The 24,169-nt window shown below is 37.0% G+C and overlaps 1 protein-coding gene across 1 annotated transcript in view; it reads left to right on the forward strand.

The window, feature by feature from the left end:
• The window catches only part of LOC132178107 (phosphatidylserine decarboxylase proenzyme 2), a 37,265-nt gene extending 14,884 nt beyond the window's left edge, over window positions 1-22,381 (forward strand). The window contains exons 6-21 of the mRNA XM_088515264.1: window positions 1,322-1,414; window positions 1,497-1,547; window positions 2,546-2,629; window positions 2,814-2,905; window positions 3,757-3,912; window positions 4,131-4,215; window positions 4,357-4,468; window positions 9,409-9,509; window positions 10,526-10,573; window positions 12,306-12,452; window positions 16,491-16,586; window positions 16,676-16,750; window positions 16,836-16,928; window positions 20,484-20,570; window positions 20,682-20,732; window positions 22,118-22,381. Coding sequence (XP_088371390.1) covers window positions 1,322-1,414; window positions 1,497-1,547; window positions 2,546-2,629; window positions 2,814-2,905; window positions 3,757-3,912; window positions 4,131-4,215; window positions 4,357-4,468; window positions 9,409-9,509; window positions 10,526-10,573; window positions 12,306-12,452; window positions 16,491-16,586; window positions 16,676-16,750; window positions 16,836-16,928; window positions 20,484-20,570; window positions 20,682-20,732; window positions 22,118-22,267 — 1,521 coding nt within the window. The 3' untranslated portion in view covers window positions 22,268-22,381. The remainder of the gene's footprint in view (window positions 1-1,321; window positions 1,415-1,496; window positions 1,548-2,545; window positions 2,630-2,813; window positions 2,906-3,756; window positions 3,913-4,130; window positions 4,216-4,356; window positions 4,469-9,408; window positions 9,510-10,525; window positions 10,574-12,305; window positions 12,453-16,490; window positions 16,587-16,675; window positions 16,751-16,835; window positions 16,929-20,483; window positions 20,571-20,681; window positions 20,733-22,117) is intronic.
• The last annotated feature ends 1,788 nt before the right edge of the window (window positions 22,382-24,169 follow it).

Below are 24,169 nucleotides of genomic sequence, written 5' to 3' on the forward strand. Positions count from 1 at the left end.
AGGACTTTGAAGAATGTTCGACACGTTCCAGATTTGGATTCCCTTGGATACGAATATTCTGGTGAAGGTGGAGTCATTTGGGTTAAGAAAGGCTCATTGGTTGTGATGGAAGGTAACAAAGTTGATGCCTCTACTTTCTTCAGGGTAGTACGATGACAAATTCAGCTGATGTGTCTTTTTAAGATAATTTTAGACTATTAGCAGTGTTAGCACAGCAGAGTGTGGAGGAAGAGCGTTTCATGTCGCATGTACCTTACTCTAGTGCGTTTGGGAGCATCATGTGTGTTATGGTGTTCATTTGTCCAGATGTTTCACATGCAACCAGTGTTGTTAGTCCTTGCAAGGTTCATTGGCGGGCAGTGAAATGGATACTCCGTTATTTATGGGGTGCTACAGATGTTGGTTCAGTCTTTGACAGAGACAGTGGTATTGATTTTAGTGTCATTGGGTATGTCAATTCAGATTATGCTGGTGATCTGGTTGTGACACAAGGAGATATCACATTGAAGGAAATTGTTCCTGAGGAAAATCTAGTGGATATGTCGACTGAGCCAGTTCCAGTTCTCAAGTTCAAGAGGTGCTTGAACTTAATTGTTGTTTATAGGCTTGTTAAGCCGAATCACTTAAATCTTGGTGTCTTGTGTGATTGTTTATTTTTTTACTATTCTGCTATTTTTCTACTTCATTTGTGATCCTAGAATTATTTTATCTCAACACTTGCAGTGAAGTGCAAATGCTTCATGGCAGTTGGAAGATTGAGAAATAAGGCACTCTCCTTTCTTTTGTTTATCTAGTGGATGATTATTCCAAATGCTTTAACATTGCTAAAAGAGGTCTAAGGTGAAGAGCAAATGTTTCGTGGCAGTTGGAAGATTGAGAAATAAGGCTCTCTCCTTTCTTTTGTTTATCTAGTGGATGATTATTCCAAATGCTTTAATATTGCTAAAAGAGGTCTAAGATGGCCTACAATGGTCCTGAGTTTGAGATTATATTATTATAGCCATCAATACTCTTATTGAATGATTATAATAAGATAAGGGTATGCTTTGACATCTATGTAAAAACTGAACCTCATAAATTTAAAATTTTATTATTTTCTTCAATTGCATTTTCCAACAAGCTTGATTTATTGGACATGGTTAAGTGTTGAGCTGGTCGTTCAAATATGGTTTGAGTAAGCTAGCTGCTTGATGCTTTTTTTTTCACATTTACATGATAGGTGTTGTAGCTGTAGCAGAATATTATTCGTTTCATTTTTTATTTATATGCTTTTGTTTTCTCTTTTCCTTTGACACTAAATATAAATTTATTGGGGTTGCAGGATGGGGATTCAGACTTTGAGGTCTTTGACCTGTTAGATCCATCATCATCAGACAGAGTGATCGGCAAAGTTTTTCTTTCATGTTCAGTTGAGGTGTGAAGTTTATAACAATAATTTTAGTGGTTTGTTGATTCTGCATTTAGTATTTTTGACATTTAGTTGAATAAATTGACAGGACCCAATTGAAACAGAAAAAAGATTTGCAAGACGCATCTTATCTATAATGGTATGCTCTATATGATTTTCTGTTGTCTATTTATATCAACTTTTTAATTTTCTGGACCATTATTAATGCAAAATTTAAAATGCCATTGAAAGAACAAAATTAAGTTGAGTTACATGGTAAAATGGTGTGGTTTCAAGACTACAAAAACTAGAAAATTCTCTAGCTAAGATTTTACAGCAATGAGTTGTCTTGGTATGTCGGCAAATAAGTTGGAATATACAGGTTTTAGATATGTTAAGAATATACAGTATATTATCTTATTATTAGGGTTATCTTATCTTGTTGGTTAAAAAAAATTTCCTTATCTTGTTGGTAAATAGGTTTTCATGTGAATATTGTTTTTATGATTTAAGCATTGTTTCTCTATAGTATATTATAAACGAAAAACTAAAATTATTCCTGAGTTTTTAACGCAAATTGAATTTGTTTCCTTGGTTTCTAGAAACAATGAATTGTTGCCTCGCATTTCAAAACTTTATGAATCACTCCCTCTGTCATATTTCTGTCCAGAGTGCTAACGGGATGGTTGTAAGCATCTGTGCCAAGTCAAAGATGGTATACAGATGGGCATGTCATACCCAACACTTGTGTGAGATTTCAATTATATCTTTTCAAGTAAGATTACCAACAAACAAAAAAGGATAATAAAGAAAACAATAAAAAGCAAAGGAAAAGAAAAACTGGAGTGGAGGTGGTGGCCACCCTTGTTTGCAAGGGGTGGAGACCCCTTCCACCCTTTTGTGAGGTGGGTTATGGTCCACTAAATGCACTTTCTTTTTCTAGACAGATTATAGGCATCTAGCCAAAAGTCTAGTAGACAGGGTTGATTGACCTAAATTTTAGACCAAGTCCCAAACTTAGACATAATAACTCCAACTTTGTTCCTAGTCCACATGGATATATTAAATCTGGCCTAGAACTATAGAAGCAGTAGGCTGCAAGCCTGCATCACTGTATTAGTTAACATTGCAAATTCTGATCCCTTGTACTCAATGCAGGACTACAATGGTGATGCGAAGCTTTCATTCTCTGAATTTTCTGACTTAATTAATGCTTTTGGCAATCAACTAGCAGCTGACAAGGTTTGCACATAATTATTTATTTTTGGATTTTAATTCTTTGCATTTGTTTTCCGTATTTGTGTTGTTATTACCAATCTGAAGAGTTTGCTGGTGACCTCCCATGTCATTGAACTCGAATCACTACCTATAATATTTGGTTTTCAAAATATGTTTTGCCTTACTAATATATTTTCTTGCTTACTAGAAAGAGGAGCTCTTTAAAGTGGCTGACAAGAATGGGGATGGTATTGTTTGCGCGGATGAGTTGGCTGCCCTTCTTGCTATTCAACAAGAAAAGTAATGAATTGTTTAGAGGCAATGAGTTTGAAATATGGACGTTAATACCTTTTTTGTTTTTGTTCCTTTTTGAAACAACTCATCTCCATGTCTACTTGCTATTTCATTTACATCTTGAGTAATTCACACCAAAGTTTCACTGTGGCTGACGTGACATATTTTAAGTGGTTTTCCGTGTCAGCTACTTCAAAAAACAAAATTTTAGCCACTTAAAACACGACACGTCAGTTGGTGCGAAATGAGTGTGTTAATTGAGTGTGAAGACTAGCATTGCTTTTACATCTTATGTGGGATAAGTGAGGTAAACATCTAATTTTTAATAATGTAATTTGATCATTGGTCATGACTTTCTTTATTGAAAATTATCATTTCTTAGAAATATGGTAGCACATCACTATCTTTTCTCTCCATCTCTCTTTCTTCACATGGAACAGGATCCTCCTATCCAACTACTGGTCGGTTAGTGTTTCTATCTCACTTTGGTTGTTGTCACTCCATGCTCAACTGTGCTCCTTTGTTCCCATAATTAATGTCTTCTGCAGAAAAAAATGAGTTTAAGAGAAAGCATTTGATTCCTTTACAGCTAATAATTTTGTATGTGGTATCAAAATATCGTTCACTATATGATTGCTATGTTTAAGTCTTCCTCAAGCCCAATTTCTTCTTGGCCCTCTAGAATATTAGATCTTACAAATTTTTGATAGACCTGCCAGAGGCCCAGTTTTGCCCTTACTTTGCATATGTATGAAGCACAGTCTTCTTTAACTCTTAACTCTCAATTAGTAGGTAATGTACTACCCAGGTAGTAATCATGGATTCTAAATTTTGTACTCCGTATTCATGCATTGCAGGGAACCACTAATGAATCGCTGTCCTGTTTGTGGTGAGATTTTGAAGGTTTCTGATAAGATGAACACTATGGTTCATTTGACTCTCTGTTTTGATGAAGGAACTGGGAATCAGGTCATGACTGGTGGTTTTATGACTGATAAACAGGCCGCATATGGGTGAGACCCTTGTTATATACTGCTTTGTGTAGCAGGGATGTGTCAATATTGACCATGTGAAAGAGAGAACTGCCGGGGCTGGGGGGGTGGGGAAGAGGACTTTCAATGTTACCCTTTTGTTCTATACTGTTTAACCATGTCCTATTTCAGAATGATGTTTGTGTTTATACTTTTAATTGGCAAGGTTGAAATTGAAATTTCAAATTTTATCTGTGTAGATGGATGTTTAAACTAAGTGAATGGGCTCATTTTTCGTCCTATGACATTGGTATAAACTCCGGATCAAGCGCTTCACATATTCTGGTATGCTTTCTTTTCCAGTTTTGCTTTTTCTTTGTAACAGTCTGTTTAGATTTATTTGTTTTTTGCCTCAAAAGCTTTAGATTTTGAACTTCATTATTTTTATTTACTTTACCTGTCACTTAATACTTCATTACACTTTAGGTATTTGATCGGAAGACAAAGAGGCTCGTGGAAGAATTAATTGATGGAAAGATAGTTTTGTCAATGAGAGCTATTTACCAGTCAAAAATTGGGCTTGGCCTAATGGACAAAGGTATTGTGCGAAAGCCAAAAACATCATATCTTTTCATGATAAGCAAATGCAAATTAATTAAACAATGCAACAACACAACCCAAGTACATAGTAAGTACAAGAGAAACACCCTAGAAAAAGAAAAAAGCTCAAGGAAAACATGAAAACTAGAAATGTTGAAGTCAAAGGCAGCTTTGGAATGAAAGAAATGCTAGATGGAATGTTGATCCCTTTGTGTCTTATGTGGTGTATTTGGAATGAAATAAACGCTAGATGTTTTGAAAATTCCACTAGGATCATAGAGGAATTGACTCATTTCTTCTTCTTTACTCTTTACTCTTGGATGGCCGCTTGACTAGCTCCTTTAGTGATTAGTTTCTCTGATTTTCTTTTTCATTTCTTCCCCTCCTAGGAGCTCTCGGTTTATACCTCCCATGTATGTGGGTTGCGCCCCTCTGCGCTCTTTTTATATATAATCATTACTTATCAAAAAAAAAAAAAGGCAGCTGCCTAGTGGTAAAGTGTCTTGAAGAGAAAACCTTTAATTTCAGCACCATCTGCTCAGAGTCTTTATAACTTAGATTATTTCTCTCTTCAAAGACACCACATTAGGTAGGTTAGAACCATCTTCTACAATGTAGCATTTTGATTACTTTTTTTTTTTGATAAGTAATGTAGTATATATCAAAAAAGCGCAAAGCGCCTCTAAGTACACAATAAAGTATACAAAGGAACCCAACCAAACACCCTAACAAACCAAAAACCTAGAAAAACCTCTAAGTACACAAGAAGGTATACAAGGAACCCAACCAAACACCCAAGAAAAACCCTAATGCACCTCAGGGGGAAAGGAAAATGCATTTTTCGACCCCAAAAATCCTCGCCGACGTTGGCCCTTCACCGGAGAGATGGAGCAATCCAGATTTTTGAGCTCCCTCATCCCCTTAACCTTAGGAGCAGAAGCTTCAACCACGGGCTCCCTCTTTTCAATGACGGAAAAAAGGTCCCGAAGTTTTTTGTTTTCATCTCCCCAAGACAACCCCACAACGGGAGCGAGGTTCATCGCATCAAGCACCCTATCGGAATAGCCCTCCTTCCCTTCCACCGAAGTATCAGCCACAACCTCGCTAAGCAGGTCCTTGTTCTTATTCAGTTGCTTTGCAACTTTTTCCTTCACCCTCCGGGTATACCACAGTTGGGACGTGGATATAGAGGAATAAATGGGAGTACCACTCTCTATCATGCGAGGAAAAGGACGGCTAAGACTCCTACCCATCTCAGACGCCCCATCGGAAAGGGAAGTAGTCGAGAGAGAAGTGTAGACCTGAGACGAGAGCAAGGAGGTAGCAGCATGGGAATGAAGACCCACCTAAGCCACCCCAAAGGTAGGCAAAACAATAGAGCCTACATGAACCTCCACCGGCAAAGTGGGAGAGACTTCCGGAATAGGGTCCTTTCCCTTAGAAGACAAGGGAGATTCCTTCAACACCACCGGAGAGGGAGAAACAGCTCTCGGACCAAAGAACCCACGACGAATCAAACCTTTCGCCGGAGAAGGACGAACAACCTGAGTTTCCTCCCCCCCAGAAAAAGGAACCTCCCTATCCCTGCAAAGAGGGCTCGCCGGAAGGTCCACCTCCCAAGGAACAGAGAAGGCCTCTTTGAGAACAGAAAGACACACTGAATCAAAAAGCTCCGAAGACACAAGCGCACCTAGGTGGGCTTCAGGCACCGAAGAAAAAGAATCCTCCCAGTCCCTATGCAAAGGGCTCACCGGTAAATCCTCTGCAGAAGGGATAGAAACAGCCCCCTGAGAAGACCCATCACTAGCAGACCCAACATTCTTGCCCAGAACTCGCACCAGAGAGAGAGAGAGAACTCCACTGGGGAAGACCCATCGCCGGAATCCAAACCCGTAACCTGCAAACTCAAAGACGACCTAGCCAACGGCTCCAAAACATCTTTAGAGACCAGAGGAAGCCCCGGTGAAGGCACCAAAAGCGACGCAAACGCAGAAACAGGCTCCAAAGACAAAGAATTCAAGATAAATTCTAGATTCGAACCCAGCTCCGAACCCGGATCTGAGTTTTGAATTGGATCCGAGTAATGAACCGGATCCGAGTTTTGACCCGACCCCGTTTCAAAGACCAACCCGGAAACGCAACCCAAAACAGAATTGGTTAGGCCCAAAATACAAACCCTTTTCCTCCTGCGATTGGGCTTCGAGGCAACCCCAGCACTGACCCGGTCCAACTTACGTTGGATTTGCCCTAGAAGCCTCAACAACCCACTAATACTGATCTTACCCTTCTTCTTCTTCCACGAACTCACAAACCCAGCCGCCACCGCCAGAGGAGTAGCCAAGCACTCCAACGTAGAGCAATCCACGGCAGAACGCAACCCAAGACCGTCAGACTCCGATTCAAAACAAGACGACCTCGAAAACAAATCGAGAGACCTTGAGTAACACACCTTGTAATCTACTGCTCTCGCCTCAACTCCCGGAGTAGATTGAAGGACATCCACAAAAGACCTCCCAGAATCGACCCCCAAAGAGGGAGCATCCATGAGAAGCCCCGCCAAAGATGGAACCCCAAGCTCCGCCGTACTGGACAACTTGAACTGGGCCGACAATAGTTGCCGAAGCTCTCCTGCAAAATGCCGCCAGACCCTCCCAAAGCGTCCCTCCGGAAGCCAAATGACTCCCTTACGACCACCCTCAGCCAACACCGATACCTCCAAGAACCTTCTGGCCTTATTACCTCCCCCGTGGACCATCGTGGCCTTATCACCCTCACAGTAAGATTTGGCGATTTCTTCCTTCACCTGAGCTTGAATCGTCGCTTCCACCGTATCCACCAACCACAATGAACACTGAATGCTTGCGAAAATATACCCCACGAATCCTTTTCTCCTTTCCTCCAGACGAAGGTTAGGACACCCAACCTTTGCCGAAAGGCAGAAGGTTTTAGCTTCAAAAGAGAAGCTGCGTTCCATAACAAGCACGCCGAACCCTAGCACGTAGCACCAGCCGCGCCACCGCTCACAAATTTTTTTTCAAATTTCAAATTTTCAAATTTACTATCCGTTGCCCTCTCCAGCAAGTGAAAAGTTTTGCCACTTCTTTAGGCATAACCCAAGCTAACCCTATACGACTCAAAATAGTAATCCATAGAGCACTAGTAATTTCAAAATGGAGTAAAAGTTGATCCACTGGCTCCCCATTCTTGCACATATAATACCAATCAACCACTATGACATGCCACTTCCTTAGATTATTCATGGTGAGGATCTTCCCTAAGCAAAGAACATCACTCTGATGGGAATCTTATTCCGCTAAATACAGGAAATGAGTACTACTATCATGAGGAACAAGACGTTGTAGAAAGATCTAACATTGAACAACCCTCTATTGGAAGGAACCCAACAAAGCTTGTCTTCCCTTTTCCGTATCAATTTAAAGGATTACAAAAAATTGAAGTACAAGGTAAATAAATCTACCTCCCAATCATGAGTTGCTCTAATAAAGTTAACATTCCACTGTTGAGAGTCACTAGAAAACTCTCAAGTGATCTGCTATGGAAGCATTCTTAAAACGGGAAAGTATGGAAAAGCTACCTTGAGGAGGTATGATCTCCAGATCACATGTCATGCTGAAATCTAATTTTGGAGTCACCACTCACCTTAAATCTCGTATGACCTCCAACCCCTTCTGACATTTTTCTATAATCGCATGCCATACGACCCTTAAGCCTCATTTGAACATCACCCATTTCACTAGTTGCCATATTTAGAATTAACTATCACCTTTAGCTTGTTTTTAGTTGCTCTATATATTATAAGAAATTGCTGCGGATAATAGTCTTCTAAAAAACTCAACTTATCCTTAATCCCTACTAATTCCAGTGGCAATCTTCTTTGTGTTCCAAAATTTTAGCCCATGCGTTACCATGGTTTCTTCCCTTTCTATCACTTGCTTTCTAATCCAGTGGTTGATCTTTCATTTCTCAAGAACCTTTTCACTGGAGGCTTTTCTCATCCTGTCCTTTTGCTACCTTAAATTTCTTAAAATGCATCATCTTCTTGTTTTTTCTTGTCTTGCCGCTCGAAATGCATGGCTTATCTTATGGTTAAATTACTATAAATTTAACCATAAGTCGTAGTTGATTTAAGTGTTGGTTCTTTTTAAATTGGGGTAAATTGGCCTCCAATGTTTAAAAATTTGCAATGTACCCTAACAAAGTATTAAAAATTCGCAATGTGACCCATCTGTTAATAATTTCCGTTTTCTCTAACGGAAATGATTGAAAAGACCCAATTGCTCTTATATTTAAAAAAAAAAATATTAAAGAAATTTTTTTAAAAAAAAAAAGAAGCAAAAAAAAAAAATTGGCCACCCCCAAATGGCGAACCCACCCTTTTGTTTTTTTTTTTTGGGGGGGGCGGGGTTCAAAAAATATGGGACAATTTTGGAAAGTAGAGAAAAATGCACGTGCGCTGCCATGGGAAATTTTCAGTCAAATTCGACGGAAATAGGTAATGGATGGGTCACATTGCAAATTTTTGATACTTTGTTGAGGTACATTGCCAATTTTTAAGCATTGGAGGCCAAATTGCAAATGGGGTAAAACTTTAGCGGGGTAAAGAGTATTTTCCTCTTTTAAATTATACATGCAAAACCAAATTACTATTTCTGCTCATAGTACAACACAAATATATCTTGCGATGCTTTTTGATGCATATATTCACAGCCAATAACTGCATTATATACTTAAACAATTACACTGTGGGGCTTGTATTTTATGCTTGGATTGGAATTAGCATCAATCAAAACTAAGAACTAGCTCGGCATTTTTTTGGCTGGCTTGTCTTTTTATTTTTTATTATTTTATTTATAAATAATTTTGTCTTGTGTAATATCTGCAGTTTTTAAATTACTTCGATGTGCCACTTGGTTGCAGGGGCAAAGGAACTCTTACAGAACATCTCCGAAAAGCATGGGAGGCGAATGAATTTAGCTGAGTCTGCTCAAGACGTACCGAAGTTTGTTGAATTTTTTAAGGCATGATAACACTTATTACTCAGTAAAACTTTGTTGGAAATATGATTTTTTGGAAATACTTCAGATTATGGTTATTTGGTTTTGACTAAGATGAAGTTAAAAAATGATGAAGCTACACTTAATTCATAAAAAGCATCCTTAGTAAGGTTGTTTTGGTGGGGCTTCTCTATGGGTGCTTAAGCTTCTAAAAATCAGAAGTTACCTTGAGACTGTCCGGTAACGTAGGACTGCTTCTGCTTTTTGTGGTTTTTATGAAATGGCTTGGGCTTTTTAGGCGGCTTGAAAGAAGCTGTCCAAGGGTTCCTTTTTGAAATAGCTGGAGGTTCTCAAAAGTGCTGCAGCTTTTGAAAAGGTTCAGTGCTCCCAAATTGGCACAAAATAAAGAAAGAAAATATCAGTTTTTAGCCTAGGTCAGAATGTATGCCTTAAACCCTTTTACTGTTCTCTTACACAATTATATCCCTAATCTCCTTTATAAGAAGTGTATTCTGGCATTCGAGGTGTGTGCACTACATGTCCATGATGTATCTTATGCATCCCCAGATTTAAAATTTCATTTATTGTTTTAGGACTTGTTAAATATGTACATACCTATATGTATGGATTTGAGAGGTATTCTTGTCTAACTCAATACATCTCCTTTGCCAAAGTATTGCTGGCACTTATTCTTATTCTTCATGTTTTGTGTAAATATTATTGTCTGGATATAAATAATCAAAACATATCCTTGTATATTTGTGTGTGCTTAGGTATTGAGCTTTCACTTTTGGTCCACTCTTTTTACAACTTCATTGGAAGACCAACTAATCGTAATTTAATGTGTGTTAGCATGTATATCCTTAAACATTCTCTGGGATAGATCCTTGTCACAATATTATGCACAGTTCTTGACTCCTTTGATATTGTAATGTATGAAGTGTTGAATGCATCACTTTGAACTTTTCATATGCTGAGATCACATGCCTTCAGCTAGACCTTTTTTTAATAAATGATATGATTTAACTGTTGTGTTGTAGGATCAAATCCGTTTGTCTGAAGTCAAGTACCCTTTGGAGCATTTTAAGGTAGGTCAGACTTTCGAATGAATTGAAATTCATTTTATTGTCATACAAAAAAATCTGCTGCTTTTTTCTTCATCATTAATTGCATTATTTTTACCTTATTTTGAGACTTTGATTCTTTGCTTCTTTGACCAAATGTTTTAATTTGTGAAGCTTACATATACGTCATAACTTTTGCCTTCCAACTTTTCTGCAGATGAACATTAATATATCTGGGTTGTAAGCAAAATAACTTTTACTTATCTAATTGAAAGAATACAAAATAACAATTTCATATATGCTCAAAAAAATTTTACAGCAAATAAAGGTGGTAGATTGAACTTTTTGCCAAGTCACTTTGCAGTGCCTATTCTAAGTCTGCATGTTAAATTTCTGTAGAAGGCTGTAACATTTTGGATATTGTGAAGTTGTTGACCATAGTGCATAATCCATCCCGGGGCCTATTTTCACTCTGTTTGATGTGTTTAGTCCGTTGATATTGCATTGATCATGGTGTACGCAATGCATTTTCTCACTTCTGAACTTTGCTTTTGTTGAGAGGTTTGCATGGAAAATATTAGAGAGAGAGAGGAAGCTAGTGCTACTTACAAAGCCTACTTCACACATTATTATATAAATTTTGAGAAATATGACAATGAGCAAAATACCCCCAAACAACCATGGATCACAACCCCGCAATATCCACTGAGACCCATGCAAAGAAGAAACCAAACCACCACGACAGTTGTCTCTGTCCACTGCAGACAGTACCAGCCACCACAGATAGCACTGACCGACTACACCAATCAACCACCAACGACGATGACAGAGCCAACTTAAAATCCAGCAGCCATGAGTGTGGTCCCGCTGGCTACTCCAAACCAACCAACAACGACGAAGCCAACTATGGCGAGATCACACCACTGATGATTGTGAGCTCGGGGGTGCCATCACTCTCTTACCATGGGCATGAAGCCCAATGATTCAGTTTCCTTCGATCAGCAGCAAGACAAGTGAGTGAGAGAGAGAACGAAAAAAGAAAAAAGAAGGAAAGGAACGGAAAGAAGGGAAATGCACAATATAAGGGAAAGATATAAACCTTAGGCTCTGATACCCATGTTGAGAGGTTTGCATGGAAACTATTAGAGACAAAGAGGAGGCTAGTGCTACTTACCTAGCCTACTTCACACATATGACAATGACCAAAATACCCCAAACCCTAATACATTCTTCTAACAGCTTTCATTGTTTTGGTACATGAAGCTTGTTTTATTTTCACGTTATTGCACAGTGACAACCATAGAGGACGAAGCAAGTTGGCCTAACTATTTCTCTTTGTCAAGCTATAGAAGAATACTATTTTTTATGTTCCATTTGTAAATTAAAAAACAGAGCTTCTCTTCGTAGGTGAGATCTGCATCAATCATTTCCGAACAGTCTTGATTCTCTGCAATGAAATTCAATTCGATTTGTATTAATACTGCTTGTGAGTTTCTTTGCTGCTTAAACCCTGATCTGTTCAGAATCATCCCTTATTATGTAAATCATTTTTTGATAAGTAATTAATAAACCATTTTTTGAAATCGGAAAATAGAAAAATCTTTTTTTTCTTGGTGTAGCTTCAGCTGCCATTGAAAGAGAATCAGCAAGTGCCTTCTTTATTTTTCAGTTGATTGATAATATCATAATTAATTTTTTTAGCAGCTCTGGAACTTCAGTATGTTTTGTAACATAAACTTTCGAACATTGCATGTAGACTTTTAATGAATTTTTCATAAGAGAGTTAAAGCCTGGTGCAAGACCAATTGCCTGTATGGAACGTGATGATGTTGCGATATGTTCAGCTGATTGCCGTTTGATGGCGTTTAAATCTGCTGATGATAGTCTAAGATTTTGGGTTAAGGTACTTACTGCCACTTGCTACTGAATGTTTTGTATCTGAAAAATTTCTAAGAATTATGTAGTGCTTCTTGGCTCTCATATTTGGAAAAAAGATAGTTCAGTTCATGTTTATATTTATATGTTCATTGATATATGACACTCTTGTGATAAAAGGTGCTGACAATAAATGTTGGCTACATGCATTTATAGTTTATTCAATGGCATTTCTTGAATGATCAAAAAAAGATATATGAGCTTGATATAGATTTTTTTTTACCTAATTTCCTGACATTCATTATATTATAGTAGATGGTCTTCACCAGAGTTATCAATTATTGATAAGTAATTCAATCTCCTTAGACAAGCCCAAAGGGGCACAACCCTAGTACAGATAATTATACAAGAGAACCCCTTCGCCAAGAGGAAAAGAAGAACAACAGATAAAAAAATTAAAAAATTAAAAAATTAAAAAAAAAAAAAAAAAAAAAAAAAAAAAAAAAGCAAACTATTATGTACTGCCATCGAAGTGAAATGGAGTTTTTTCCTCTATTTGAGTGAAAGGGAGTTGAATATATTATTTTTCAGCTCTTCCACCAAAGCCTCTCTATCTCTAAGGTTGATGCATTTTGCTCTCTCCAAGTACATAATAGGGAAAACTTTTACTTAACTTCATTAGGGTTTGGGGTTAAATCAGATAAAGTAATGGTGAAATGTCCCTTACATCCTTGTATTTAAAAATTATAAATTAAAAAACATGGAACCCATAGCTTGGCCAAACCTATCAATTCCAGGCGGAGGCCCAATACTTGATTATCTTCAGAGATGTGAATACTCGCTAAGATGGAGATTGTTGAAACAAGTGGCGCATATGCTCTTAGGCATAGAGAGTAATACTGAAACTACTGGCCCATTGGGCGTAATTAAGTTTATGTGAGCCTGGGGACGAATAAGTTGTGGGGGTATTTTGGGGTTTTTCAAAATACATCTGTACAATTAAGGTTTTCCTATAATTCTTGTGAACGTAGGCACATTGCCGAACCATGTAAATCAGTGTTTCGATTTTCTCTTGCTCTCTCTCTTTTCGATTTCGTATTATTCATCATTGTTGTGCATGGTAACAACACTTCTCATTCAGCCATCTTACATTCCATGATACCATCTTGGGTTTCATAAGGAACTATTTGATCCCCTCCCCTTTCTTTTCCCTGTACTAAAGTGTTTTGCTTTTAGGTCATATTTAACTTAACAAACCAACCTCTTTAGCTCTTGGTTTACTCTGTTTGCTTTCCTATAACAACAATCTGGAGCACTAACCAAGTTGTTTTGATGTCTACTTGCTTCAATCGCAGAAAGTAGAGCCATCATTTGATCCTCATAGTCCTTGCACGACATCCCTACTACATTTAAAAAATTCTTTACCCTTTCAAACACCCAATCTTAGGAGACTGAGTGAGGCACTTCCGGTTCTCAATCATAGCAATTGGATGAACTATTATTGGCTCAGTACATTTAAACTCCTTATTAGGAACATTCACCACGACCAAAGAAGAATTATGCATCTTATCCCCATTCAAATCAATTATCTACGCCTCCTTTAGTTTGAACCCTCTAATCTTGTAACAATCTTTGGAAAAGCGCTAGCTACATCTGCGCTATAACCCCAAAATGACTAGTCAATTTTTGAGCTTCCCTAGAATTCATTATAAAGCCCAGTTTCACCTAGTAATTAGGCAATGTGGGATTTAACACTCATGTCTATCTTTATAAACCACACACTCTATGTGGGTTACTCCTCATTTTTTCAATATGGGACCGGGGTGCTACAAAAGCCCCCTTAAACTCCTGACGTCCTCAAAGCCCCCTTAAACTCCTGACGTCCTCATCATAGCCACGTCATGCAGTGCTCCAGTACCACATGACTTGGCGTTACTAGGTGGCTCTGATACCATTTGTAATGGCCTAAGAAAAAACGCTAGCCACATCTGCACTATCACCCCAATTGTGACGTCCCACATTGCCTGAGTGTGAAAAATATGATGTGTTTATATGGAATATGGTCTTTTTAAATGGTATGAAGCCTTTTGGGGTAAACCCAATAATAAAATTATGCGGGCTTGGTTCAAAGCGGTCAATATCATACCACTTGGAGTGGGGTGTTACATATGGTATCAGAGCCACCCAATAATGCCAGGTCATGTGATACTGGAGCACTGCATAAAGTAGCCCTAATGAGGACGTCAGGAGTTTAAGAGGGGGAGTTTGTAACACCCCAGCCCCATATTAGGAAGAAATGAGAGTTGGTAGTTTATAAAGAGATAGTCATGAATGTTAACTCTCACATTACCTAGTTACTAGATGAAACTGGGTTTTATAATGAATTTTATGAAAGCTCCAAATTGACTAGTTCGTCTAGGGTCATAGCGCAGAAGTGACTAGCGTTTTTCCTTGGGTCATTACAAATGGTATACGAGACTTTTGTTTTATTTAATTTTTAGTTTATGGAATTCTTATAACCTGATGTTTCTGATTGAGAAATGTGTAATTCAAATTTGGAATTGCAAAATTACCCAATTTATCCTTGCCTGAATCTTCTATTTTTTATTTTCTTTTATCGTGCCTCTTCCCTACCACATTTTTCACGTATTTCTCCACCAACCATAAAAACCTTCCGTGGCTAATAGCCACACGTCTATGGGCAATATACACTAGATGCCCAGAACTAAATGACCTGTAAAAATCTCTCAAAATTCTCTCCCCTTTTCAATTCCCTCCACCATCGATGTCAGTCACATCACGCTCAGTTTTCCCAATACCACTGCAATAGGTTCTTCTGCTCCTTTCAGCAAAACAAAGGCCTTCTTCTCCCTCATCGTATGGGAACTGAAATGATTTTTCTTTAACGTAGAAGAATCCCAAATAACCCATCATTTTGATTGCCTGGAGCAATCAAATTTGTGAATAAATTGAGTGTAAGGAAGTTTAGCACAATAGCACCACCATCTCTTCACCAATGTAGAAGAATCCCAAATAACCCATCGTTTTTATCACTCAGAGCTATCAAATTTGTGAATAAATTGAGTGTAAGGAAGTTTAGGACGATAACACCACCATCTCTTCCCCAGCTTCCAACCTTTAGTGCAAATTTTAAATACCAAAACTAACAAAAGTGGGAAAATAAGATACATGTTTCTCAAAACCCAATGCAAATATGAGCTTTATGATACATAGAGTCAAAAGAATTAAACTCTGCAGATAAGTACTTCTAGGTAGATGCACAAGTGATTATTTTTAACATTCTTGCTTAAAAGCCTTGTGCTTCCCAATACAATTCAACACATAAAAGTTACATCCATTTAAATAGTTAACCCAATCAAGGACCACTGGAGGGGCCACAATGATAATAGTATTATAACCTATAAATAAATAAAGTAATCGTTTCTTACCAGTTAAAGTTTAAAGTAGTGGTAATTTGTCGCAAATAAAAGAAAAAAGTTTTTAAATATTTAAATTCAATTTTGGAGAAATAAAGAATCTGCTATATTCCAAAAGTGCACAACTCTTTCAAAACCTCAGTATAGGAGTGACACTCATCTTAATTGGTTAAATAATAATATTTACTGTGATAGTACGCTAACGCACAATAGCCCTTGGCATTGGCTGGAGACAAGCTCAAATTAGTGTCTTGAGCGTCCTTAAGGGTTTCAAACTTGAAATGTAAGCACTTATTTCCTTCCATGAGATCGATCCATATATGAATAAGTTTAAGACTAGACAAAAAAGGAAAAACAATTGTGACTAGCTAGCTGAGTCTGTGGCCATACTACCTAGATTTCAGCCTTTAACTGGATTTTTTTACAAAAAAAAAAAAGGGTGATGAGGATTGTACACAAGATTGTCAACCTTAATAATAAGCAAAACTTATGTCTCATGAATCACCAAGAAGCTGGGGTGTTATAGTCTTCCAAGTTGCAATATTCTCCTTTATTCTTGATACATTTTAATTTCATGGTCACGTATTGGATAATTTTCTTCTACTGGGATCATTGTTGATTACTTTTAGGGTCGAAAGTTTTCAATTCAAGGTTTGTTGGGACAAGATGTATATTCCAATGCTTTTATTGATGGAGCGTTGGTGATATTTCGTTTGGCACCGCAGGTATTTGTTGAATCCTTATTACATTGTACCATGAATGTTTCTTAATCCATATTCAAGTTTCCAACTTCACAGGGTATCAATTGTTTCAGGATTATCATCGGTTCCATGTTCCAGTTTCTGGAACTGTTGAGAAATTTGTAAACATACCTGGATGCTTATATACAGTATGTGGACAAATGGAATCCATCTTTGAATTTCTATTTGTTTTCTTGTTTATCTTCAGGTTTTCTGATATTTTTTTTTGACTAGGTCAATCCCATTGCTGTGAATAGCAAGTATTGTAATGTCTTCACTGAGAATAAGCGAGTGGTATCAATTATTTCAACTGCAGAGTTTGGAAAGGTTTGACAGTGCATTCATTTGTCTTTTCAAATCCTCAAATATTCTCTCACTACATGAAAAAACTGAGACATCATTTCTTATTCAAGTTCTATGCAATTCAAGTTATTTTTACAACTGTACTGCTGCTTTTTGCATCACATTCTTAGGACTTTTTTCTGGTCGAGCTCATCATATGAACATTTAAGTTCCCTTCTAATGTTATTTATATGTTTCCTCTGAACTTGTTATTATGAAGTTGTGAATTTTGAATTGAATGCAACTAACTGGGTGGCCACCAAGGGAAATTATTGGAATCCATATCTGGTCACATTCTTCAGTCAATTGTATAGTTCATGTGCCTTCCCCACCTTTCATGTTCACTAAATTTATTTATTTATTTATTTTATTGTGTGTGCTTATAGAGATAAGTTGTCACTTCTACTTCCATAATTAAATTGATCCTATGTATGCAAAACGAAAAAATAAGTTTTTATTTTCTTTCTTTTTCTTTTTCGGGTCCCTTGTATTTAACTTTGGTATTTATTTTCTAATCACACTTCACCTATCCTTAAAATTTCTCTCTTTGCTTGATTTCCCATATGTTTTGAATTTCAGGCTGTAGCTTTTGAGTTTTGATTTCCTAGAGTCATTAGTTTCTTTCTGGGATAACCTGCAATTCCAATTTTAACATGGTGGGGAAAGGCTGTTATGGGTGCCATCTAAAAATCATGGTAGGAGTACATTATAAGCTGTTAAGGAGGGGAGTGGATTCTTCTTTTCCTTGGAGGAGTTTTTGGCAGACCAAGTCTTCTCCTAGAGGAGTATTTGACAGTCTTATAAAGTAGCATGAAGTGATTGTGGATTGGTATTGTATGTGTAAGAACTATGGAGAAATTGTAAATCATCAGTCGGCTTCTCCTTCATTATGCAGTGATAGGTCTGTTAAATTACCACTTATTCCAAAAGATTAAGCTTTTTATTTTATTTTATGTCGATAAACCCCTCCAAAGCAAGGCTACTTCGTGTACTCACCCCTGTCAGATAAGTCTTAGACCCTTGCAAAGCACCCCCTCCACACTAGTAATACTTCAGCTTTGCCAGCAAGCTGGCCCCCAAGGAATTGTTTGCAAGGATAAGAACATCAGACCTAATGGGACTAATACATAATGTGCTAGAGTGAACAATTTAATCATTTAATTTATATTTTAGAACTTTCTCTCACATGTGGGCTTCAACTCTCACTTTAGTAGGTGATGTCCAATACGTGTAATATTTAATTGAAATGAGAAGGGAATGACGGATATAGGGTTCAGATTTAGGATCTCTGCTCTAATATTATGTTAAATCATCACTTATCTAAAACGTTTAAGCTTATAGGAATGAATGAATATAATCATTTAATTTAGATTTTAACATAATCATTGTGCTTGTCTTCTCTATTTAGTGTCATGTTGGTTATGCCTAATACCATTGTTAATTTATTGGCTTTCTGGAATGGGAGATTCAAATGGCATAGGAACAGTATGATGTGGGAGGAACTATCTCATTTGGACTTTATAGAGGGAGAGGATTGCTTTTTAATTTTGAAGATAAAACTTCTATGGTGGGATTGAATTTGCTTCTGACTTCGCTTAATGACTGGATGGCCATGACAAGATTCTTCAGCGTTGCATCTTTGATTGATTTCTTAGATCTCTTTACTTTTATAAGTGAGGGTTTTAGTTTTTTTCTTGTTTTAGCATTTCTCTTGTACATATTGTGTATTAGGGTTGTGCACACTTTCTTGTGCTTTATATATATATATATATATATATATATATATGAAGCTCAATAGAACTTATCAAAAAGAAAAATATGGAGCTCAATAGATGTCCTTAGGGTCCCTAATCCCTGACGTACAACAACACATTCTAAAGCATTCTTTAGATCCCACAACCCTCACAACCTAAGGGAATAGGTAACCTTACCAACTAAGCGAAGTATGCACATATTCGCAACTTTGCACAATGAACTAAGGTTAGAGAAATTTCGTTTAAGCTCAAGCTTACACTTGATGTACTGTCCACGAGCACAAATAAATGAGTGGACACTAATGTAAAAGGTAAACCCTAGATCACAACACCAGCTTGATCTGCCTAGATCACAACACCAGCTTGATCTGCTCTCTGCTATGGTGCCAACAAGCCTCATCCTATAATCCAGTATGAAATACAGCATGGCCCACTGGCATCTTTTGACACAAGCAAACAAATTTTCCTAATAATTCTAAGCCCGAACTTAAAACAGCCCAACACTGCACTGTATAGAAGGGCACTAGGTGACAACTTGACGAACTAACTTTAGCATTCAAACACCAGCACCACGTGGCACACAAGCCACTTTAAAAGCTGTAATTTTGAAATTCAAGGCAGCTGCATAGTGGTCACTGTAGGGGTGGCAAAATGGGTTGGTGGGTTGACACGATTACGACCCGTAATGACCCACCATCCGATTAACCTAAACCCGAACACAACCCGTTTAAAATAACCGAGTCATATCAGGTTGACACGACTCGTTTACTTAAAAGGTAATCCGTACACGAACCGTTTAAAATAACTGGGTCATATTAGGTTGACACGACTCGTTTACTTAAAAGGTAATCCGAACACGACCTGTTTAAAATAACCGGGTCATATCAGGTTGACACGACTCGTTTACTTAAAAGGTAACCCGACCCGACCCGACCCGACCCAACTCGTTTGAATGGAAAATAGAAAAAATAATGTAATAATAATACTGATGCCATTGAGATTCAATAGAATTCACAAATTACAATATGATAAAAACATAATAGGTTTAATTGTTAACAAATTGCCATTCAATAAAAACATTCACAATGATTAGTAATTTTCAACACTATAGTCCATCATAGCAAATAGCAAATTTCAAAGTATAAAGTTTACATGGTAAATGATTTGGGAATTTGCCTCTAATAGGTTTAATTGTCTTTTCAAATAACAACTCAATCTCTTGGAATTAAACCTATAAAACAGCAAATCACTTTCATATTAAGAAAAAGATAATAAAGAAAAGCTAGCAAAAACTAAATAAAAAAGAAAAAAGAAACAAAACTCCATCATCATTAGGTAATTTAGGTTAGGCTTTACTCTTTAGTTTAGGGATTTTTTTTAAATTTATTTTTTTAAACAGGCCTCGCGGGTCAAGGACACGGAAAATAATCAGGTCATAAATGGGTGACCCAAACCCGTTTAGATTAAACCCATTAACTTCATGTCGGGTTTGTGGGTCGTGTCAAAATTGTCAGCCCTAGTGGTCAGTACGCTGAAATAAGCTCCAACTGGTCCATAAAACTTGTAAAAAATTTATCCAAATTCTTCCGAAATTAACTTTTTATGCCCCCTCACCCCCCACCCCACCCACCAAAAAAAAAAAAAAAAACCTAAAATTGTAGTTAATTCTATTGGTAGAGGCAGGACTAGCCAATGCTTCATATTAATTCTATTACACATTGAGGAAAGTATCATTTTATTGATACGATAAATACATGAGAAATTTTTAATGAAATTTTGGTTACAGGTGGCACTTGTTGCAATTGGGGCAACTATGGTTGGTAGCATCACCTTTTCGAAGAAAGAGGGCGACTATGTCAAGAAGGGAGATGAGGTTGATGATTGATATGTTGAGCCTTTATTTATTGGTATTATTTTCATAGTTATTGTTGCATTAAAAAAATATTATCTTCGCTTCTAATTGGCATTTCATTTTATTGTACAGTTTGGATATTTCTCTTTTGGTGGAAGCACAGTTATTTGTGTTTTTGAGAAGGTAAAATATGTATGGCTTTTAAATCTACAGTATTTGTTCTTTTGGTGGACACTCAGTTTTTCATTTCTAGACTATCATGAGTACACACATGGAGCAAGAAAAATGTGTGCTGAAGTTTTGCTTGTTCACATATATAAACTTGATGTCTTTTTCTAATTTATCAAAATTTGAAAAATTAAGAGTTGTTGCATTTATGGAGTATTGTTACTAGTTTACAGAAATCATGTTAGTTTTCTATTTTATTTGCTCACAGGATGAATCTTTTCTGCCAAATTAGAGAATTTGTTACAAGGCCAGATACATAGCTTAGCTCATGCGAATGTTATTATTGGCTTTCATTTTATTCAAATATTGAAATCTTCTCAAGTGTGTTTCCCCAGCATGAAGTTTTGTCTCTAAGACGCCAATATTAATGTGTTACTCCAAACTAAACCTCCAACAAGAGAAATAACTAATTGATGCCTTGATAAAATATAACTAGGTAGTCAGGATAACGCAGCATGGCTGTTGTATCTCTAAAGTAAATGCAGCATGGTCATTATTGATTTACTAGAATCAATTTTTTGGATCACCATGATGAACACACATGAAATGATGGCTAGTCTTGAGCAGTATATATAGGAACGGCCATGAGTTGAGTTTGCGACAACGTAGGAGACCTTTCTAGACCCACCTGGATCTTGTAGGTAGAAGCTGTGCATCTTGATCCAAGAAAGCGGTTAACTGGAACTAACTGCATTTGTAAATAAACAGAGCAGTAAATTCTCAAAGGTTTTCGAATGTTGAAAGAGGGGGAGAGTGAAGGAAAATGAAGATTTATGGCTGTTCACGGAGGGTAGCTAGATACCTTTTAGGTGTAGGAACTAACTTGAGTAGAAGCTAAATGCTTAGGTACTCCTATGCCTTGGTTCTTGTGCTTAAGGGGTGGGTCAGGGTTGTGCTAGGTCTTAGGGCCAGCCAACTTTAGATGGTAAGACTATCAACTAGGGAAATAGTGGTCTAGCTGAAAGTTCTGCATCAAGGATCTTCTGGAATTAGCATTATGATGGTGAGAACTTATTGCTTGTGCTTATTTTGCAACATGATGTGGCACAATACGATTGGATTTCTCAAAAGTTGAATTTGTCTTATTTCCAATTATGTTGTGCCACATTACGTTGTAAAAATTGTAAAATTTGTTTATAAGCCTAGCATTTCTCTTCTAAGAAATATACAGTTTTTACACAAAACTTTGGTGTATTTTGCTTGTTGAAATTGAGCTGTATATGCAGAAGTTTTGCAAGTGTGATAGGTGTGTTTGGATCATGGTTAAATTTAGTAGTGCTATGTGTGATATCAGCACTCTATATATAACTATCAAGCTTAATTTGTGTGGCTTTCTGCAGGATGCAATTGAGATAGATGAGGACCTCCTATCAAATAGCACCAGATCACTGGAGACATTGGTTCAAGTTGGAATGAAGTTGGGAGTCTCCACAAGAAAACTATCAGAAACTAAGTTGCCGAATTTGGAAAGCTGTATCTTGGGTGATTGAGATTGTCCATTCTTCTTTGTGCGAGCAGAGAGGTGGTTTGTGTATATTGTAATTTAGACTGACATCAAGCCAGAATCTTCTCAGTAATTAATGACATACTTTTTTCTAAGGACTTATTTTTTCTTTTCTTTTCTTTTTTTACATCAAAGGGATGAATTGCCAAAAGTTTGGTAAGCACCTCAACATGGATACTATAGGAGACGAAAACTGCGACTCTCAGGGTATGGTGGCACGGCACAACTGCCAGGGAGCTGACTTTTTTAAAAATAAAAAAATAAAAAAGAAACACATTATTCGACTTAATAAGGGTGGACGCAGAGCAGTCTCCTTCTAATCTGGTCGAGACTAACTCCTTTGCTACTCAACCAATGGGATATCTGTAGGAGCACTAGCAATAAACATCTTATAGCTTGTTCTCTTTTTTATATATTAGAAATTTTTTAAAAAAACCACAAAAACACACTTGCAACAGACACCCCACTGCTTCCCTAAACCATTGGGTAGCTATGGCTTATTATAATTCTAAAAAAAACGGTGTGTTATCTTTCCTCACATGATAAAGTAAAGAATATTGATAGGAAAAGATAAGGAAATTTATTTATAGAGTGTATTTGGATAAGTAAAACGTAGTTTAGTTCTTCAAATTTAAAATAAAAAAAATAAAAAATCGTTTGATATTTGTTACTAGTACTTGAAGATCCTATTATCGGTGTGGTGGGATTGACTGGGTGGTAGAGTCCTGGAAACACCGCTTTCTTCCATATTTTGGACCTTAGCTCCGTGGAACAATATACTACTGCTGAGTTATCATTTGCTTTCAATATTCATAGAGTTATCATTTGCTTTCAATTTGCCTTCGACCTCCAAGCTCCTATAGAGGGAATGTTTGGCAAATCCTTATCTTTGTTATTGTCACTGATGTGGATTGATGGAAAGTGAAAAAAATTTGTTTTGTAATATTTTTTTTATTTCAACAGTTAAAAAAAAAAGTAAATTATGTAATATAAAAAGTGAATGATATGATATTTTGATAATTTTATTTTTTATTTTTAAATGAAGCATAAACAGTATCAAGGGATGCCAAAGGGGTTGTGAAACGGTGACATTAGGGTAATTTTTTTAATGTTATATTTTTGTCTCTTTCCTCATTTCGGTACCAAGGCCTTTTGGTGAATAAGTCAAAGTCAACAAACATTATCCAAGTGCTTACAGAAGAGCAGTTAGTTCACTTGTATAATAACATAGAAGTTGTAGTGCAAAACAGCCCAAAGATTATGTTGGGCGTTGCTTTGTATTTATGGTTTACAGAGAATAACACATAAAAGGAAACTGTACAGTGAAAAGGAAGGAGATGATTCCTATACAATCAATATTTAAACTAAAATATACATAAGGAAGATTTGAATTATGAAAGGCAAGGAGCCGTTGCTCTGTTAACATGATCCTCGCGCAGAGCTGTCAATTACATGCACAGCTGGTGTATCTTCTAGCTGGAATATCTATGGCTGAAATTGTGGTGATTGATATCATAATATAATCTGCCCAATAAATCTCATTTAAGACATACTGTCAATTTGTCTCATTACGCTCCCGCAATCTTAACGTCGGAGAGTACACGTTAAGATTGGACTTGAGTTGATGGAACCGATGAGAAACCAATGGTTTGGTCAAGGCATCTGCAAGTTGATCCTTGATAAAAATTTCACCACAAGAGTCTTGGATGCCACATGATCACGCACAAAAATGGTAGTCAATTTCAATGTGCTTAGTACACGCATGATGAGCAGGATTAGAAGTGAGATAAGTGGCTCCAATGTTATCACAAAACAGAATAGGCGTTTGTGGGAGAAAGACACCAAGATCCCGAAATAAGGCTTGAATCCAAAGGAGTTTAGCTGCTGC

The sequence above is a fragment of the Corylus avellana genome, chromosome 4, assembly GCF_965113065.1.
Source record: "Corylus avellana chromosome 4, dhCorAvel1.hap1.2, whole genome shotgun sequence".
NCBI lineage: Eukaryota > Viridiplantae > Streptophyta > Magnoliopsida > Fagales > Betulaceae > Corylus > Corylus avellana.